Source organism: Canis lupus, chromosome 14 (genome assembly GCF_048164855.1).
Source record: "Canis lupus baileyi chromosome 14, mCanLup2.hap1, whole genome shotgun sequence".
Lineage (NCBI taxonomy): Eukaryota > Metazoa > Chordata > Mammalia > Carnivora > Canidae > Canis > Canis lupus.
Window position 1 is genome coordinate 60707525 of NC_132851.1, and position 19330 is coordinate 60726854.

The 19330-nt window shown below is 37.4% G+C and overlaps 1 protein-coding gene and 1 long non-coding RNA gene across 3 annotated transcripts in view; one reads left to right on the top strand and one right to left on the bottom strand.

Annotated features, from left to right (window-relative positions):
* Positions 1-19330, bottom strand: part of LOC140604155 (transmembrane protease serine 11F) — a 93789-nt gene that overhangs the window by 3748 nt on the left and 70711 nt on the right. Inside the window, exons 5-10 of the mRNA XM_072775241.1 lie at positions 19199-19266; positions 17187-17350; positions 14923-14961; positions 10764-10965; positions 6334-6593; positions 4184-4326 (exon numbers count right to left, since the gene is read on the bottom strand). Coding sequence (XP_072631342.1) covers positions 4184-4326; positions 6334-6593; positions 10764-10965; positions 14923-14961; positions 17187-17350; positions 19199-19266 — 876 coding nt within the window. The remainder of the gene's footprint in view (positions 1-4183; positions 4327-6333; positions 6594-10763; positions 10966-14922; positions 14962-17186; positions 17351-19198; positions 19267-19330) is intronic.
* Positions 1256-19330, top strand: part of LOC140604156 (uncharacterized) — a 78079-nt gene continuing 60004 nt past the window's right edge. For both annotated transcript variants that reach the window (XR_012007183.1, XR_012007182.1), the window contains exon 1: positions 1256-1915. This is a non-coding gene — a long non-coding RNA (uncharacterized lncRNA). The remainder of the gene's footprint in view (positions 1916-19330) is intronic.

Below are 19330 nucleotides of genomic sequence, written 5' to 3' on the forward strand. Positions count from 1 at the left end.
ATCTCCCTTCCATAGAGGAAAAAAAAAAAAAGGAAATTGGTACATGGAACAGGCAGCCAGACTAGAAATAAATTATATGATGTGTTTCTCTGAATTGAGTTAAAATTTTGTCCAAGACATTAAAGTGCATTGTTTTCTAGAAAGGCTAAACCTCATTCATAAGGAATGGTTACACTATTTCTGGTTCAATATCTTTGGATTTTTTTCTAGTTTGATTAGATAACTTATGCATGATTTAGTAAGTACATATATATAAAAGTTAGTATCCATGAGCATAGGTGGAAAGCTTTGATGATCTCTGAGTAAAGTTAGACTCTATATTATAGACCAATTCTTGGTCTTCTTGTCTTTCATACACCTAATTCTAATTTATGTTTGCTTGTTGGATTTCATATAAGCCCTCTTAAATCTGTTTTGGAACAAGGACAATTAAGTAAATAAACAGATATACATGTAGTGGTTGAAAGTATGGTCTTGGTAATTGAACTGCTAAGTTTCAAGACTAGCTCTGTTAATTACTGGCTGTGTGACTTACGGTAAGATAATTAACCTCTCTGTGCCTCTTCCACCTCACTCATTTATCCTTTTACCAACTACTTTTATCAAGTATTTATTGAGTTCCAGCTGTGTCCCAGGCATCCTGATGGGCATTCAGGATTCATCATGACCAAAAGTAAATGTTCCCTATACTCATAAACTTGAAGTTTAGGTTATAAAAAGAATATTAAACAAGCCCACATATTTCATCTCCTGATGAGATGTAATTGAGCTAATATCTAAAGGATTTAAGCATGAAAAGGAAGGTGGAGATATAAGATGTTCTAAACAGAGGGAACAGCATTGCAAATGCTCTTTGGCATGTAGGAGCCTGGCATACACAAAAGTCTGGGGGAAACAAAAGCAGGACTGAAGAGAAGACAGCAAGGGGGCAAGTACTGTGTGATGAGAATGGAGAGGTCAGGAGAACTAGTCCTTGAGGAACCATGTGGGTCCTTCTTAGAAGTTATATTTTCTATCTTAAGACTGAAGGTAAGCCACTAAAGTTTTTTAAGAAGGAGTTTAACAGGATATCAGATTAGTATCTTGTTAGAAATCATTGTGGCTTTCATATGACTAATGCAGGAAAGGAGTATAAAGGTAAATATAAGGAAACTAGCTGGATGACTAATTTCTCTGGATGGCGGGAGGTGGAGGTGGTGAAGATAAAGTGGGACAAGGGAAGCAAGAGATGACAGAGATATTTAAGGAGGTGAAATCCATGGGATTAGGTAATCAATTGGGTAAGGGGTAGAGAAAGAATGCTAGAGTGCCTTCTAGTCTCTAGCTAAATAGAATGAAAGGCGATGCCTTTCATAGAGACAAAAAAAAGAGAGGATAAGGTTGAAGGGGCAGAGAGCAGAAGAGTGTGTGACAGGTGTGACACTTTGAATTTGAGATATCTTTGAAATATCCAAGGGGAGTTGTCAAGTAGGAACTGAATATGTAAATCTGGAGATCAGAGGGGAGGTTGGGACTAGAAGTATAAATTCATGAATCATCTGTCAAAGGATGGCATATGAAGCTAAGGAAGAAAGTCAGGTCTTCTAGGGAGAAAGTATACAGTAAAAAGAGGGGCAGAATAGACCAAAATTTAATAGCAAGGATTAAGAGAATGAGCCTGCAAGGGAAGTAAAGAGAGAAGAAGCAGACAGACATGTAAGATGAAAATCATTACAAGCCAAGGAAGACAAGAAAGAGGGAGTGGTAAGCATTATTAGAAGGTGCTAGGAGATGAAAAAAAAAAGAGTAAAACAAAAAGATATTTGTTGAAGGTCATTGGTAGATCAGTGGAAACCTCAAGAAGAGCTATTTTGATGAAGTGATTCAGCAGAAACTATACTGAAATGGTTTGAAGGGAGCTGAGAAAATTGAGACAGTGAGTATGAACATTTCCCGAATATTTCACAGTCAAGAGATAAGATGTGGTGCTAGCTGAAGGCATTATGGGTCAAGAAAAAGTTGGGTTTTTTTTTTTTGTTTGTTTGTTTGTTTTTTGCCTTAACTTAAGAGAGTTGAATAGGATGCCTGGGTGGCTCGGTAGTGGAGCATCTGCCTTTGACTTGGATAATGATCCTGGAGTCCCACATCGGGCTCCCCGCAGGGAGCCTGCTTCCCCCTCTACCTATGTCTCTGCCCCTCCCTGTGTGTGTGTGTCTCTCTCTATGAAAAAATAAAGTATTTTTTAAAATAAATAAATAAAAAAAAACTAAAAAAGAGAGCTGAATAGAAAAGGATCTAGTTGCAAGAGAAATCTTGACTATGAAAAGAGAGGAAACAATGCTAATGTAAACTTCCCCAAAAGGCCAAGAAGAAAATGAGCAGAGAAGGGATCAGCCTCTGAGAAGAGGTCACTTTCCTGTTATGACCTAAGCTGAAGGTGGAGCAAAGGGGTTCAGATGAAGACAGGTCTGCCGCTTGGTGCTGGGAAGATGAGAAAATCCTCTACTTATGACTTCTATTTTTCCTTGAAAACTGGAAAACAAATAATCAGTTGAGAATAAAAAGGTAGAAAAAAGGGATCCCTGGGTGGCGCAGCGGTTTGGCGCCTGCCTTTGGCCCAGGGCGCGATCCTGGAGACCCGGGATTGAATCCCACGTCAGGCTCCAGGTGCATGGAGGCTGCTTCTCCCTCTCCCTCTGCCTGTGTCTCTGCCTCTCTCTCTGTCTCTGTGTGACTGTCATAAATAAATAAAAAATTTAAAAAAATGGTAGAAAAAATCCCAAAAGTTAAGGAAAGTGGAAAGTGTAGGGAAAATTCAGAGGAAGGTGGATTTGGAAAAAAAACACAAAAATAAGATTGTCACTTTTGTTATCCAGAACGTATAGTGGTACCAATGTGTTCTGTTATAATTTTTCCAGGAGCATATGACTTCATAAGTACAGGCAGAGAGAGAGAGAGAAAGAGAGATTAAGTAATTGAGTTCTTCCAGCTTTGGGATTTTGTCAGACAGAAACACTGAAAAGAGAGATCAAGAAGAGAACTTGGGATATTAGCAAGTGTTCAGAGAATGATTAATAGTGAAATCTAAGTTGGTCAAGTTGACAGTGGAAGAAAGAATGAATGGAATGTGATAAAGCAGAGAAGCAATGGTCTATATATCTTTATGAAGTCGAAGAAAAGTGACATTTTATTCAGCCAACAAATATTTGTGCCAGGCACTGTGTTAGGTGTTGGTAATATAGTAGTAAATCAAATAGACCCCCCAAACCTGTGCCTTCATGAAGTTTATATTCTGGTTTAGTGGGAGAGACAGAAAATAAACCATCTAAATAAAATAGATTATATACTGGATGGTGATAAAAGCTAAAGGACAAAATAAAACAAAGAAAGGACACTATATACATATGTGTGGCTGTGTATGTTGGGGAATGAGGACTGGTAGGTTGAGGTGCAACATAAAGAGCGTGGCCTAAGGAGCAGGAATAGCTTAAAATGCAGGCCAGAAGGATTGAAGATAGTTGTTAAATAGGAAGATTTGGGGAATTAGTATTTTTGGACATGGAACAATTTTGGGTGACAAGGCTCAAGATGTGACTCTAGAAATGATGACTGAGAAGTGAAGATCACTGGGGGTTAGGAAACTAGGAACTAAAAATCCAAGATTTCAATCGTGGGATTGACATTAGTACTACAGGCTTGGGATGGAGAGGAAAGCTGTTTCAAGTATCAAGATCATTGTAGAGAGAGAGGGATCAAGAGAGAGACTTGTAGGCCAGGGAATGAAAACAAGATGCACGAGAGATGATGCCAAAGCCGAATAAATGGTCTTCAGAGGAGAGATTTCTCTGTCTTTTGTTTCCAATTTTGTTTAAGAAAAAAAATAGAATAGAACAGTAATTGTTTGAACCAGAAATAGGGAGCAATTAGACTTTAATCTCTTAATTTGCAAAATAGGCATAATAATAGTACCTCTTCGATTTCACCATATTAAATAAAACAATATATAAAAAATGCTAAGCTCTTGGCTTGGTACCCAGTAAACACTCGATACAAGAACTTTTTAATATTATGATTATTAAATAAACTGAATTCTTGGTGAAAGAGATGACTTTTTTTTTCCTCTCCCAGAGGAAATACATGCCAAGTTTAGAAATAGCTAATGGAAATTTTCCTTTCAAAATTTTGACGTTGGCTTTGGACTTACCTTACATGCATCTACTTTTCCTTCCATGAATCCAGCACATAGCATTCCTGAAGTTATCAGGCCATCGTACACATCCTTTCTATTACACACATCGGTGCTTATGGTTTCAACCCTGGCTTGCCGAAGTTTATTTTGTGTGGGTCCTATTACACAAACAAACATACACATACAAACAGAAAATGTGTTCTTTGAATATAACTGTATCTAAAACATGTAAAACACATATATTGCATATTCCTAGGAACAAAAACAAAAGATTATTAACATTAATTATAATGAATTATTGCCTGATTTATGTTGTTTCATAAATGTCTAAATGCAAGGAGCTATACACATGCACATTCCAATATTATATCATATTTGTGAATCTTCAAGTTATTAGAACCCCTACAAAACTATATGTAATAGTGTTCGTGGATGCACTTCTTTTTTTTTCATGAGAAGAGGGTTCGCCATACTGATCTTGACCAATTGCTACCCTTTTCTGTATAAGGAAATTAAGTCTCAGGGAAGTACATTTATTTTCTGAAAGATATTCAAGCAGATATTCAAGCAGATATTCATGAGCTGCACAGTGCTGTTTGCCCTATTCTATGTTATAGTACGTTATTTAGGGGTGTCTTGAAGCATGGGAACAGAACCAATGCCCAAGATATGTTAGCAATCTCATGCCAGTATGGAGAAAGGTTGGAGGTTACATGAAGGAAAGGAAGTAGCTTAGGACTCCAGATTGAAGCTGTTGGTGAATAGTCCTAAATTAGTGATGAAGGCAGAGAACACGAAAGGAGACTTGTAACAACATCTGATGAAGTCCAGTTGGAGATGAGGCTTTTGGGAAATTTTACATATAATAGAGCTCTGTCAAGAAAAAAAAAAAAAGCCAGGGGTTCCTGGATGGCTCAGTTGGTTAAGCATCTGCCTTCAGCTCAGGTCATGATCCCAGAGTCCTGGGATCCATCCCCGCCCCCCCCCATTGTGCTCCCCGTTCAGCAGGGAGTCTGCTTCTCCCTCTGCCCCTCCTCCTGCTTGTGCTCACTTACAAATAAATAAGTAAAATCCATTAGCATTTGTCTCTTACTTTCTTCAGGATGATTTTTGATAGAACCTTAAACATTTCTTATTTCCCACTTTAAAACAATTGATCTCTCTCTTCAGTGTGGAATGAGCTAATACCTAGAAATCTTAAGTTCTGGTCTCCGATTTATAGAACTGGTATCTTTCAACACCCATGAGATGAGACAGATGAAAAGAAATATATTTTAAATTAACTAACCAAAATGAAAACTCTCAAAACATTCACAACACACTTTATGCTTATAATCATCAGAAATCCTCATTAAAATGAGGAAGAATTTAGACAGAAAGAAGAAAGAAAGAAAGGAAAGAAAGAGAAAGAGAGAAAGAAAGAAAGAGAAGAAGAAAGAAAGAAAAAGAAAGAAAGAAAGAAAGAAGAAAGAAAGAAAGAAAGAAAGAAAGAAAGAAAGAAAGAAAGAAAGAAAGAAAGAAAAAAGAAAGAAAAAAGCTCTATCATTGGGGCACCTAAGTGGCTCAGTCAGTTAAGGGTCTGACTCTTGGTTTCAGCTCAGGTCATGGTCTCAGGGTTGTGAGATTGAGCCACATGTCAGGCTCTGCGTTCAGTGTGGACTTTGCTCAAGATTCTCTCCCTCGCCTTTTCCTTCTGCCTCTCCCCCACTACTCCTTTGCCCATATGCTCTCTCTCTCTCCATAAATAAATACATAAATACATAAATAAATACATACATAAATAAAATCTTTAAAAAGCTATCATTAAGATTGTGATCTGAAGTATATGCTAACTAGGAGTTTCAACCTCTGGGAAACACAATTTAGACTACTCCCTTGTAGTTCCGTAGTAGTATTTTGGCCCTTCTTGTAGCACCTAAAATTGTCCTTTCTTCTCTTCTCTATTAGCCTTTCCTCTTTTTCACTGCTGCTCCAATTAATTGTGAACTCAAGGAAAAGGACCCGATTCCTTTTACTTTCTAACCATACCATCCTGTTCTGCTCTAGGCCATACACATTGGAAGCATCAACATTATTTTTACGAAAAGTATGAAAAGGGATTCCTAGGACAGCTCCTTAGAGTTCAAGATAAATGTGTACTAAGTATATTAGTTTGAACTACTCACCATCATCTACAATGGATCCGAAACCTGTGACAAATACACTTGTTTTAGGTGGCAACTTTATAGATGAATCTGGGAGGCAAACTCTCTGGACTATATTTGAAAACTCAACTCGAGTAGTAAGCTGAGCCAAAGCAATGTCATTTTCATTTGTTTCTCTGTGGTAGTTTTCATGAAGGATAATTTTCCCCAGACTTCGCTGCACTGCAGGTGGTGTTATAGTTGTACCAAAAGTAGCAATCCATTGCCTTGGGTCTTTATTTCTGCAAAAAATTTAAGAGTAAGGTTTGTGATGTTCAACTGTATCTTTTAAAAGAGATTGAGATTGCATTTCTTGGCGCACCTGGGTGGCTCAGTGGTTGAGCATCTGCCTTTGGCTCAGGTCATAATCCCAGGGTCCTGGGATCGAGTCTTGCATCCAGCTCCCTGCATGGAGCCTGCTTCTCCCTCTGCCTGTGTCTCTGCCTCTCTCTCTCTCTCTCTGTGTCTCTCATGAATAAATAAATAAAATCTTTTTTTAAAAAAAGAGATGAAGATTGTATTTCTCCCAACTACTGGGATTATGCTCCTGAAAAATCTCTCTGGTGGGAGAATTTGCCATTGTTGGCCTTATGGCAAATAGAGTTTAAAATATTAATGAGACAAGTGAGTGTACAAAAGCCCTTAAAAATATTTTACATCCTCTAAAATTAAAAGGAGCACAGCAGCTAATTGGAATTTTCATGCTTTATTTTTATTAATAATAGTAATTGATATTTATAATTAATTGCCAATCTTTTAATTCCTCGTTAAAAACTCTTCAGATTCTTTCTTCTATAATTTCAATGCAATGTGTAGAAATTTATTTTGATTTGTTTTGGATAATATGGATACTAGGAGGCATTTTCCATCTGTATCAGACATTCCAACCATTCTTACTTAATGACTTACTTGTTTGCTCTTGTATACTGTAGCTTACTGTGATCTTTGACACAAAGTGTGATCTTCCCTGCTTCACAAACACTTATGTGCACACTGGTTTGTTTCTCCACCCTCTGCCCATACACTATCTAGATCTATCTAATTCAATGTCATGCTGTTAGACTCTCCCCTTGCCCCACCACTCCTGCTTTTGACCTGGTCTGGTCAGTCCCTTTTAGCATTTTTGAGGATCTTCCCCACACAGAAGCTTTTCTCTCCCACAAGCTTCCATTACAAGCAAATTCTCTCTAGTACTACTCTCTTTACCTCCCTATTCTTTCCCAAAGCCCAGTTTCCTGTTTTTCTACTTATCCCTGTGAAATATATAGAATCTTGAAATTGTCTGTGTAAAGGAAAATTATGTAGAAGGAGATCACACGGAGAAGAATTCGTAAAGGGGGTTTCCTTGTTCATGCAGGATTACTGTGTTGGTGAATCAAGAACTTCTAAATGTAGTAAAAAACCTGAAAGATCAGTGATTTTCAAAGTATTCTGTACTGCCCTCAGGGATGAGCAGGCTTGGTGTGTCTAAGAGTGGGAGGAAGAAAGGAGGTGGGCATCACAAAGACCTAGAGATGGGGAAGGCTATTTTATTTATTTAATACTTTAAAGGAAGATTTTATTTGACGCAGAAATCTTAGGGCTGTACGACCCAGCAATTGCACTGCTGGGGATTTACCCCAAAGATACAGATGCAGTAAAACACCGGGACACCTGCACCCCGATGTTTCTAGCAGCAATGTCCACAATAGCCAAACTGTGGAAGGAGCCTCGGTGTCCATGGAAAGATGAATGGATAAAGAAGATGTGGTTTATGTATACAATGGAATATTCCTCAGCCATTAGAAATGACAAATACCCACCATTTGCTTCCACGTGGATGGAACTGGAGGGTATTATGCTGAGTGAAGTAAGTCAATTGGAGAAGGACAAACATTATATGGTCTCATTCATTTGGGGAATATAAAAATTAGTGAAAGGGAATAAAGGGAAAGGAGAGAAAATGAGTGAAAATATCAGTGCGGGTGACAAAACATGAGAGACACCCAACTCTGGGAAATGAACAAGGGGTAGTGGAAGGGGAAATGGGCGGGGGGTTGGGGTGACTGGGTGATGGCAATGAGGGGGGCACTTGGCGGGATGAGCACTGGGTGTTATGCTATATGTTGGCAAATTGAACTCCAATAAAAAAAATTTAAAAAAAAGAAATCTTAGGGCTGAAACATCCTTTTGAAAACTAGAAATCTGGAGGATACAAAGAAATATATGACTTGTCAGTCCTTAAGAGCTCATAGACTGAGTAGATCAAATAGAAATACCCTATCCCTGCATGTATTGTCCACTAAAAAGGGATCTCATGGAATAGACTCAATTCAATCAATATTTTATGGATAAAGATACTGAAACTTAGAAGTTAAATGACTCACTCAGGTAAATGATATATCCAGTGGGTTAGTGTCAGAAAGAGATGGCCTGTGGCTCCTGACATGCTGTCAAGAACTTTGTTCCCACCCACACTGTGGCACAAAGATTGGGATCAATTTTCATGGACCTAAGGGTATGAAGATTTGTCTTAAACACAAGTCTTAAAAATACTCTATTTCTGTAGAAAAATACACTTATAATAATTTCAAAGTTACTTGGATAATTGTGATATTCTCCTCAAAGTACACTGTATTTTTCTTTCATGATAGTATAATGCAAGGTGCAATTATAGCATTGGGAGAGTTATATCACCCCCAAAATTGAACTCTTTTTCTCCAGGACCATCACCTTTTCCAACTGTTTTGAATTATCACATTTGGCATAAAAATATGCTATAATATCTAAAAAATTCTTCTTTTGAGTCCACAACCACCCTTTACGGTCAAATTTCTCTGTTCCCATTCATTTAAAAACTCCTTGAAAGTGGTATCTAAACTCACAGAATCCAAGTATTTCTTCCAATTCTCTCTTGAATTTATTCCTCTCCCCATCATACCACTAATACTAGTGTCTCTTATGAAGGTCACCAGTTATGCCTACTTTATCACACTCAGTGGCTGATCTCTGTTAAATGATATCTCACACAGAGACTTCACTCGACCTGCTGAGACATGTTTTTCAATCATTGTATTTTATATTCTGCATTAGATATTAATAAGTTGACATTCTGGGTTTATTTATCTCTAATTTATATAAACAAAGGTCAGTTATAAACTAAAATGGGGGGTGCCTGGGTGGCTCAGTCAATTAAGTGTCTGCCTGTGGCTTAGGTCAATTCCTGGAATTGAGCCCCACATCTGGCTCCCTACTCAGCAGGGAGCCTATTTCTCCCTCTCCTGCTCCCCCTGCTTGTGCTTTCTCTGTCAAATAAATAAATAAATAAATCTTAAAAAAAAAAAAACAAACTTAATATGGATGACACCCTCCAAAACAAGTGCAAAGATTGGAGAACTACATGAACTCCAAAATCAGAAAGCTTTAAATTAATGGAACTCAAGTTCCCCTAAAGCATGATGCTAATTATTTTGAGGAATATAAATGTATATAAGTGAATCCCTTTTTTTCTCTGATAGAGTGACAGTCACTTTAAATCCCCTGGTCATTTTCATTATACCTCTTACCCATAAAGAAAGGTGTAGACACCTTGGAACTGTTTGGGTGTTACTCTTGGAAGAATGGCAAAGAGCCCCCTCATCTACCAACCATAGTTTCCTCTGAAAAAGAGTGTGAACAATGCCACTGTCCAGGGCTTTATTCAGAGCTTTTGTCCTTTGAGAGTTTAAAAGAAGCCTCAGGGAGGAGAGATGAGTTGTGCTTGATCTCCTGGGGCAACAGGAGGTCCATGTATGTGAACTAACACAGCTGAATCTTAGAAGCGATAGCTGTGAAAGCCCAAGCAGCGCACTCCTGTCAAGTCATATATGATGAGTTTTCAGAAAGGCAGTCAAACAGGATGGCAAGTCCCTCTCGTCATACACATACTTCTCTGAAACACACAGCTCACATGGTTCTTAAAGGAAGAGCTCCAAGAGTGTTATCCTTCATTTTTTCTTGCCTATAAAGTGATGGTGGATGTTGACAGAGAATAAAGGGGTTAATGAGAGAAAAAGAATGTTAACAGAAGCAGCTGAGTTTTTTTCTTCAGTACATGGAAGAGTTTATATTTGTTACATGTGTAACAATCAGTCTTGACACTTACAATAATTTATGATAGAGTAGGAAAGATAACACTAGTGTTATGATAATATAGGAAAATACGTGGTTGGAACCATAAGAGTGAAACAAACCAAACATCATAAATATTGAGAAAAGAGAGAAAGGAGCACATGAATGAGGAGTAGAGCAAGCATCATGCATTTAGAGGACAGAGCAGGATCCATTCCGAATGGAGTAAAAGAGAAACTGGTGAGCTAAGCTTTTCCCAAGCGCTGAATTGGTGGCAATTGATGACCAGGCCAAGAAGACTCACAACAGCCCTGGGAACTTACTTGCGGAAGCAGTGAGCTGCTGTGAGCAGCCATGTGTTACTGATGAGGCTGGCTCCACACTGATGACCTGCCCCTATGAGCTGGAGACTGGCCTGCCATGGCCATTCTCCTTCCATGGCTGTTTCCCTCCCTTGGACAATCCTTTCAGTAGAAGAGGATGCTGATAAAGGCATGTTTGAAGATGTCATCCTTATTCCACAGCCTGTCACAGAAATACATGTTAGCTTGTTTTCATGAAAAGGAGGACAAAAGGGCATATGCTGATTCGCATTGGGTGCAGATGCTTTGGCAGTCGCTTGTGCCTACTGTTCTTTAACCTTTTTCTGGGACTCAGTGTCTGAGGTTAGTCTGCAGGGGTCCTTCTGATCCTGTTGAGGTTCAGAAGAAATATTGACTAATCCATCAAGGCATTCAGTCTGGGGATTAACTTCTTGTCTCTCCCTATTAAGCATATATGGATGGATAAATAGAGAGGTAGAGAAGTAACTTATTGAGCATTACATACAGGTCCTCTGCTAAGTATTTGGATTTATTTATAGCAACAGACTTCTCAGATGAGAAAACTGCATCTTGGAAAGAGAACATAAATTTCTGGAGGTCACTCAGCTGGTGAGTGACATAAAATTAGGAGGATTTACATCAAAGCTTGTGTTCTTGCTCCTGAGAGAGAGCCCAGTACTGAATGCAGGTCATGATTCTCCCTTGACATGAATTTATACATTGTCTTTGCAAGCCTTGAATTTAAAGTCTTAATAATGACCTTTTTTGGTTTTCTAAAACTTGAAACACTAGTTTTTAAAAAATTCTGATTCCCTGACAACAAACCTTTAATTTTTTAGAGCTCAAATCAACCTTAATAAGACTTGAAAGAATATTGATATATTTTATTAATGTAACTTTTATTTTCATTTTTTATTTATTTTTTAAAAGATTTTATTTATCTTTTAAGGAGGTGGGAAGGGGAGGGGAGGGACAAAGAGGAAGGAAGAGGGACAAGCAGACTCTGTGCTGAGCCTGGAGCCTAATGTGGAGCTCCACCTCATGACCTTAAGATCTTGATCTGAGCCAAAATCAAGAGTCAGACACTTAACTGACTGAGCCATCGAGGTGCCCCTATTTTTATTTTTTGTAAATAAGCTCTGTACCCATTGTGGGGCTCAAACTCATGACTCCAAGATCAAGAGTTGCGTGCTCTACCAATCGAGTCATCCAGGCACCCCTATTAATATACCTTTTAATTATTTATATTTTTATTAAAAATGCTAGTTTTTTTCAAAGGGGAATTTTCTTCCAGAAACTTGTTAAAAATAGATGCCTGAAATCATATTTATAGATTCATCATAATTCCCTCAGAGTCAAATAGCTCCAGTTTAAAGTGACCATAAAATTGAACAAATGGAATTTCTAGGGTAATATAGTGTCGTATTGGTAGTGCCTAATACTTACTTCTTCTCCCACTTTCCTCTTATAATATACATGGAAGTAATACTAATATACATGATATCTACTAGTTTTGAGCAAAAACCTTGTATTCGTGTTACATATATTTTCTCTAATTTTCATAACAGTTCTCTCTGATAGGTGTCATCCTCATTTGTAGATGAAAAGTCTGAGTCAATGGTATTTTTCAAAGGAAAAAGGAGCAAAATCACCACAACTTGAGGAAAGATAAGACAAAAATTATAAATTCTGATAGAAACTACAATATCCATCGGGGTTTGAAAGTAACTTCTTGGACTACCCAAATTCTATCAAGCCTGTGAACTAGAATTGTGTGGAGAAATCCTGGTAAGCTCTGACAAAGACTTTGGCTCACTGCTATTGTGATTCCCCAGCCCAGGAAATAAAACCACACTGCACTTGTTCCTAGCCAACCAGAAACTACAGTTTAAATTATCCCTTTGTGACTCATAAACACTTTTCTTCCTCTGTATCTATGCAGAAGCCACATTTCTTGACATACCATCCTACCAAGAGATACAGGACAAATGAGAAATTCTATGGAAATGTAGTGGTCTCAATATGAACCCCTCAAATTTATGTTAAAATCCTAACCCTTAGAGGTGATAGTATTTGTATGTGGGGACTTTGGGAGATGCTTAATTATGAGGGTGGGGCCCTCATGAATGGGATTAGTGCCTTATTAAAGAGTCTCCAGAGAGATCCATAGCCCTTTCTGCTCATGGCATGATAATACTTTTTTTTTTTTTAGTTTTTTTTTTTTTAAGATTTTATTCATTTATTCATGAGAGACACAGAGAGAGGCAGAGACACAGGCAGAGGGAGAAGCAGGCTCCATGCAGGGAACCTGATGTGGGACTCGATCCCAGGACTCCAGGATCACTCCCTGGGCCGAAGGCAGGTGCCAAACCACTGAGCCACCCTGGCTGCCCGCATGATAATACTTTAAATCCGTGTTGGATGAGGTCCCCCACTTGACCATGCTGGCACCTTGATCTGACACTTCCAGCCTCCAGAACTGCGGGCAATCAATTTCTGCTGTTTATAAACTACCCAATCTATGATATTTTGTTACAGTACCAAGAAACTGAGATGCCTCATGAAAGCAATTTAAACAGTGAAAGGAAGAGCACTGACATCAGTAAATGCTGCATTTGGTGGTGCAAAGGGGGAGGTTGATGTAGTTTTCATAAACTCTGTATATAAGATCAAAACTTAAGCCTGCATCTAATGGTATAGCATGGTTAGGGCCCCTCAACTCAGATGATATATAAACTCAGAAGACAGACATATCTCTGAAAGTTATTTCTTACAAAACATTTTAGGACATGTGTTTGGTACCAACCAAGTTGAACAAGAAAATATGATCTTAATGTAATAAAAGTAGCCAAACATAAGGGAGAGAATAATCAGTGAGGAGACAAAACACAAGAGATGTCTATAATTAAATAAATTCAACAAATCATAGACACGTCATAGCAGATATGAAATCCACATGGGAGAAGAGAAAAAGTTACACCAGACAACAGAGATAAGGGCTGTGGGGAGCAGAGAATTGATAAGATCTTTCTGAATGCAGAGAAAGTGACCTGAAATGGATCTAGAAATAATGATTGATACAGAGCGCAGAAAATGGAATTCAAATAAATCATTTGTGTTCCTGAGGGGGGCAAAAAAGAACAACTGGAATGGAAATCAATCATCAGATTTATAATGGAAGAACATTTTTCCAGAATCAGGAAAAAAAAACAGTATACAGATTCGAAACATTCAAAATGTCCTAGTCAAAATTCAGTGCAAAATATACTTACATCTAGCTTTCTTGGGATAAGTTGCAGGATAAAGATTTCCTACATTCATCCCAGAACAAAAGAGATGACCTACATAAGAATAAAAATTGCAGCATCCTTAGATTTCTCCACTACAACAAAACACTAGTAGAAAGTGGAACAATGTGTATAGAATTTATAAGGGAAAGTGTATGACCCAACAATCCTGTAAGAAGTTGAGATAAAGGAAATGGGATGGGGAAGGCAGAAAATGTGCATGCCAGATATTTCAGCAAAAACACAAGAAAACTGAGATATTTCAACAGGAAAAAGCCTAACTACTTACCACCTTAAAACATTCTTTTGAATTGTGAGAGAAAATTAAAAGAGAAATACTTAAAGATAATATTTTAAAAAAACAATGTTAGTTACAAAACTTATAATAGCAAGAATTCTATGAAATTTGTGGGGTTTTTTTTTATTACATCCTGCAAGTCGTAAAACTTGAAATTGTAGGGGCATCTGAGTGGCTCAGTCAGTTGAGTGATCAATTCTTGATTTAGGCTCAGTTTGTGATTTCAGTGTCCTGGGATCAAGTCCTGCATAGGGATCTATGCTCAGTGGGGAATCTACTGAAGATTCTCTCTCTCCGTGCCTCCCCTCTGTGCTCTCTCTCTCTGCCTCTCTAAAATAACTTTTTAAATCTTTAAAAAAAAAGAAAAAAAACCTTGAAATTATATTTGGTGTAAATTATAAATGTAAATGCTTGAAATATTAAAAATAAGCAATAATAAAAGCATCAAGTATTTGGTTCACAAAAACAAAAGATGAGCAAAAAAGACTATAAATTCTACTTCTAACTTTTCTGTGGCTTTTATTCATTATCTTTGCTATGAAACAGACAGTTAATTGTGGGTTTTGGCACTTACGGCTGTTGAGAAGATTTCTCATCTTTTTGCTGTCAATAGCTGGAATAAACAAAACATTAAATTACTTGGTAGAAGAATATATCCCTGTTTTTTATGTGATTTTGTTCAAATAGTCACTATAAGAAATGCTTATTATGCAAAGCATCCATCTTTTAAGAGGGTATGAGATTTTTCATAGCCAAGTAATATATACATAATTCTGATTTGACTTGGTCCAAAATGTATAATTTTACTTTAAAATGAAAAGATGACGCTGTTGTTTTCTAACCTTTGCTATGAGATCTGAAAAAGAAATGAGGAAATTAGGAAAGAATGGTAAGGATAAATGTCCCTGATTGCCTTCTTTGGAGGTTCCGGTATAACTTGCTTAACAACCTCCAATTCCCATCACAACTGGTGCCCACTATATTAGATGCACCAGCCTATTTGTGTCAGGCATAACCCTGGTGGCCAGTGTTGAAAGAGAAGCTCCAGGGAGCTAAGGGCATCATAGGCCCCTCACAGCCCAGGTGGTAGCCCTGGTCTAAAAAGGATAGGCTTTCATTCAGTGCAGGTTGCTGGCCTTCTCTTGCTAAGGATTCTTCCTCATGATGAATATTGTAGAAGGTTCCATGAGAGGCATGAAGGTTTTTGACATCCAGCCAGTCCAAGAGCCCCATCAATACTACTTTATGCCTCTCTTCTGTGACATCTTTTTCCCTTCAAACTTCTCTTTGTGTTCATTTAAGTTTAGTTTCATTGCATTTGTTTGATGTTTGTTTTGTTTTATTTGACAGAGAAATTAGGGAAGTATATGATGATTTCCTCAGGAACACTGACTTCCTCAAGAGAGGGATGTGAGCCCCAAACCCTACCAGAGGTTTCCTGGATGTTTCACTTCTCTCTATTTAATGAGAGATATATTTGTGGAAGAAAAAAAATATTTGTAGTAGAATTTTTGTTATTGAATATTGTCATAGAATATAGTTATTTTGATATTAAAACAACTGTGTAATAAAAAGTCAGTGTACATAACCAAGAAGTCTGAAAAATTATTTTTTTTAAAAATTGTAAAAATTACTTTTAAAAAAATTGCAAAAAAAAAAAAAACCACCCCTTTAACATATCTTTTATGATGGATATTTTATTTTAGCATAAATGATCCTGCATTAGGGGCAAGTATATTATCAGGAATTGAAATTTAATTTAAGATTGCCATTTATAGAATGCTGAAAAATATGTTTTACTTTGGAATATAATTAACACGTAAGGTGGATACCATATTCTTCACTAATTCTAATTACTTCATGAAAGTTGCCATTAATGTGTGTGAGGCTTCTATCTCAAAATGGACTTTAAGGATTTTCCAGATTTCTAACATTGAAGAAATTACCTTTAGACAATATTTTTCTTAAATTCATTGATGCTTCAGGGAGAAAAGACTTTCCAGTCCAAAGGGCAAGACTTATTTCTTGATAATAAATCAGAAGTAGCTGCCCTTGCAGTACTTAATCTGAACAGTGAACACAACTGGAACACCTATTATGTGTAATACTTAGGCTAGCATTTGGGGGGAGGGGTAAGGAACTAAAAAGACACACTACCTGACCTTGAATTTAGCATTTGAAACACATTATTATGCCTCTCAGTTTGGATTCCAAGCGGTGAAGTAATTTTAATTTCTTAACGTTTTTACCTCATTTTCTTCTACTTTCAGGGAAAAACAAAAGTTTTCTGATTTTGTTTTGTGAGGGATAAATAAGGGAAATAAATGACCCATCATTTTAAACTGGAAATAACCTACAGAACTTCTTCACAGATCATGTCAATGGTTCACCCTCCAGATTTAAACCTTCATAAAGATGTTTGTTTCCCTGATACTGTAGAAGCTAACCCCCAGAACTGACCTGTAAAGACCTCTGGGAGTCAGAACACCTGTGCTTAATTTTGGCCCCAAGGCTTCCTAGGTCCATGACTTACTTCTTCCTTGAGTCTCAACTTCCTTAAAATGGTGAAAATTATACCTACCCTCTCATGCTTTTGAAAAGATCCAACATTATATATGGGGAAAAACTTAGAAACCTTAGCAAAAGCCCTCATCAAATATGAAAATAAATTCCTAAAATTAAACTTTGCTTTATAGTGAATTTTTATTTTAGTTTTACTCCACACCAATATGTGTGTATCAGTGGTAAAGTCTTAAAATGGGAGAAGACATTGATCTAAATTCTTATGAAAAATAAAGAGGACTGCAAGGGAACCACAAAGATGGTAAAAAGACTTACATGTGAGTGTAAAGGATGGTCTGTTTATAGTCAAAGGCAACTGCTTTGTCTTCAGACTTTCAGATAAAATCCTTTCAATTTTTTTCTTAATTCTCTCAGCACTATCAGTAGATGGGTATCGAAACATGAGCACCATAAGAATTTTCATACCGTGTTCATCTGGGCTGAAAGCAAAAAAGCAGATAAAGCCACCTCTCTAATCATTAACTATTTTTATCTATTAAGATTCATATTAAGTTTTTAAAATGAGTGGATGAAATAGGTGTACATCAGATTTCTAAATTATCTCTAGAAATACTGGCTCAGATACATAGCTGAAAAAAACTGTTCTTGCTCCTTACTTAGCTCATAATCTGCAGGGGGTTGGGAAAAGAGATGTTCATGAAATCATGCTTCATATGCACTTGTTTAAATTTAATTTGCTTTTTTAAGACAGTCTGGACCATCATAATCAACATCATTTTTCAATAGTGAAATGGCAGAGACAATGTTTTTTGTTCATGAAACCCAGTTACGTTTGCCTCTTGAGCACAAAGCTAGATTTCATTTCCTGACCTCCTTTGCAGTTCATTGAAGCTCTAGTGAATTCTGGACAATGGAATGTGGACAGAAATGACAAACCCCACCTCCAACCTGGCCTCTGTAACCTCCCATACCATCCTTCATACTTTCACTTTTCCCGTATTGCCAACCAGATGCAGAATCCGGTAGCCAATTCCATTCTACATCCCTCCTAGCATCCACATCTCTGTTGCCACTTCTGACTCTTTGGACTATGTTATGGAGATGAAGTAAACCTTTACTGTGTTAAACCATTTATATTTTGGGATTTGACGGTCAGTTAATATGTGTTTTTAAGTGGATAATTATTGAAAGTACTTATTAAAGGAAATCCTTTGATAAAGGGATCACATATTATACTGTAATGTATAGGTCTAGAAAGCCTCCAGTTGCCCTTCAGAGGAAAATTTAACCTTAAAACAAAGAATCAGAGAAGGAAGGAAGGAGGGAGGGAAGAAAGAAGGGAGAAAGTAAAGAAGGAACAAAAGTGGAGAGGGGGAGAGAAGACAAGGCAGGAGCTCCCTAACCATGTGTATATGTACTTTACCATCAAGAAGTGAAGCAGACAGACAAGTACGCATTACAAATACTTATATTTGAATATGGATTGATAGCCAAAGAAAAAGTTTAAAATTTTCCATCAAAATGGGTAGAAAATCTCTCTCTCTCTCTCTCTCTCTCTCTCTCTCTCATGAATAAAATAAATAAAATTAAAAAAAAAAGAGTGGGGGGTGCCTGAGTGGCTCAGTAGTTGAGTGTCTGCCTTTGGCTCAGGTCGTGATCCTGGGGTCCTGGAATCGAGTCCCACATCGGGCTCCCTGCAGGGAGCCTGCTTCTCCCTCTGCCTGTGTTTCTGCCTCTCTGTGTGTTTCTCATAAATAAAATAAATAAAACATTTTTTAAAAATGGGTAGAAAACAAGATATATTATTCCAGTAAATGTCAAGCATTTTGGACATGATATAAAAAGTATATTCAAGATGGATTCTAATAATTTATTTGAGTCTCTTACAACAAACATATGTTCAATTTATGCATACTGCCTTTTATCAGAAGTAAAAATGAAAAGGTATTAGAAATAATAAAAATGCAATGGCATTAAGGAAAAACCTTATTACACAGAAAGTCGTGATCTGTTGTTGGTTAGGCGTAGAATGAGGATAATTAAAAAGAGCTGATCTAAATTCTCGTTAGCCCTGAGCTGAAGGCGCAAGTGTGTCACCTGTGCCATTCCTCCCCTTCCAATGTCTACTTTGACATTGCCTCTTGACATTGGGCATTTTACCTCTTCTTATTGTGACTGGGAAATACCTATGCAGCATAAGGTGGACTGCTCAGGATTTATGAAGTATCTATATTTCTGCAAAGATTTGGCTGGGGGAGGTGGGCAGTCATGTTAATCAAGTGTTTCTCAAGGGTACGGGTGTGAAGTTGTGAACTAAGTTTACATACCTCAGTTTGATAACATGAGATTTGATAAACCGACCTCCTCCAGAAGAACGTCGAAATATCCTGGACATCTGGTTAGAAAAATTAAATGAGAGAAGTATTAGTTATGAAACAGTTAGTTACTTCTTGGTTTTT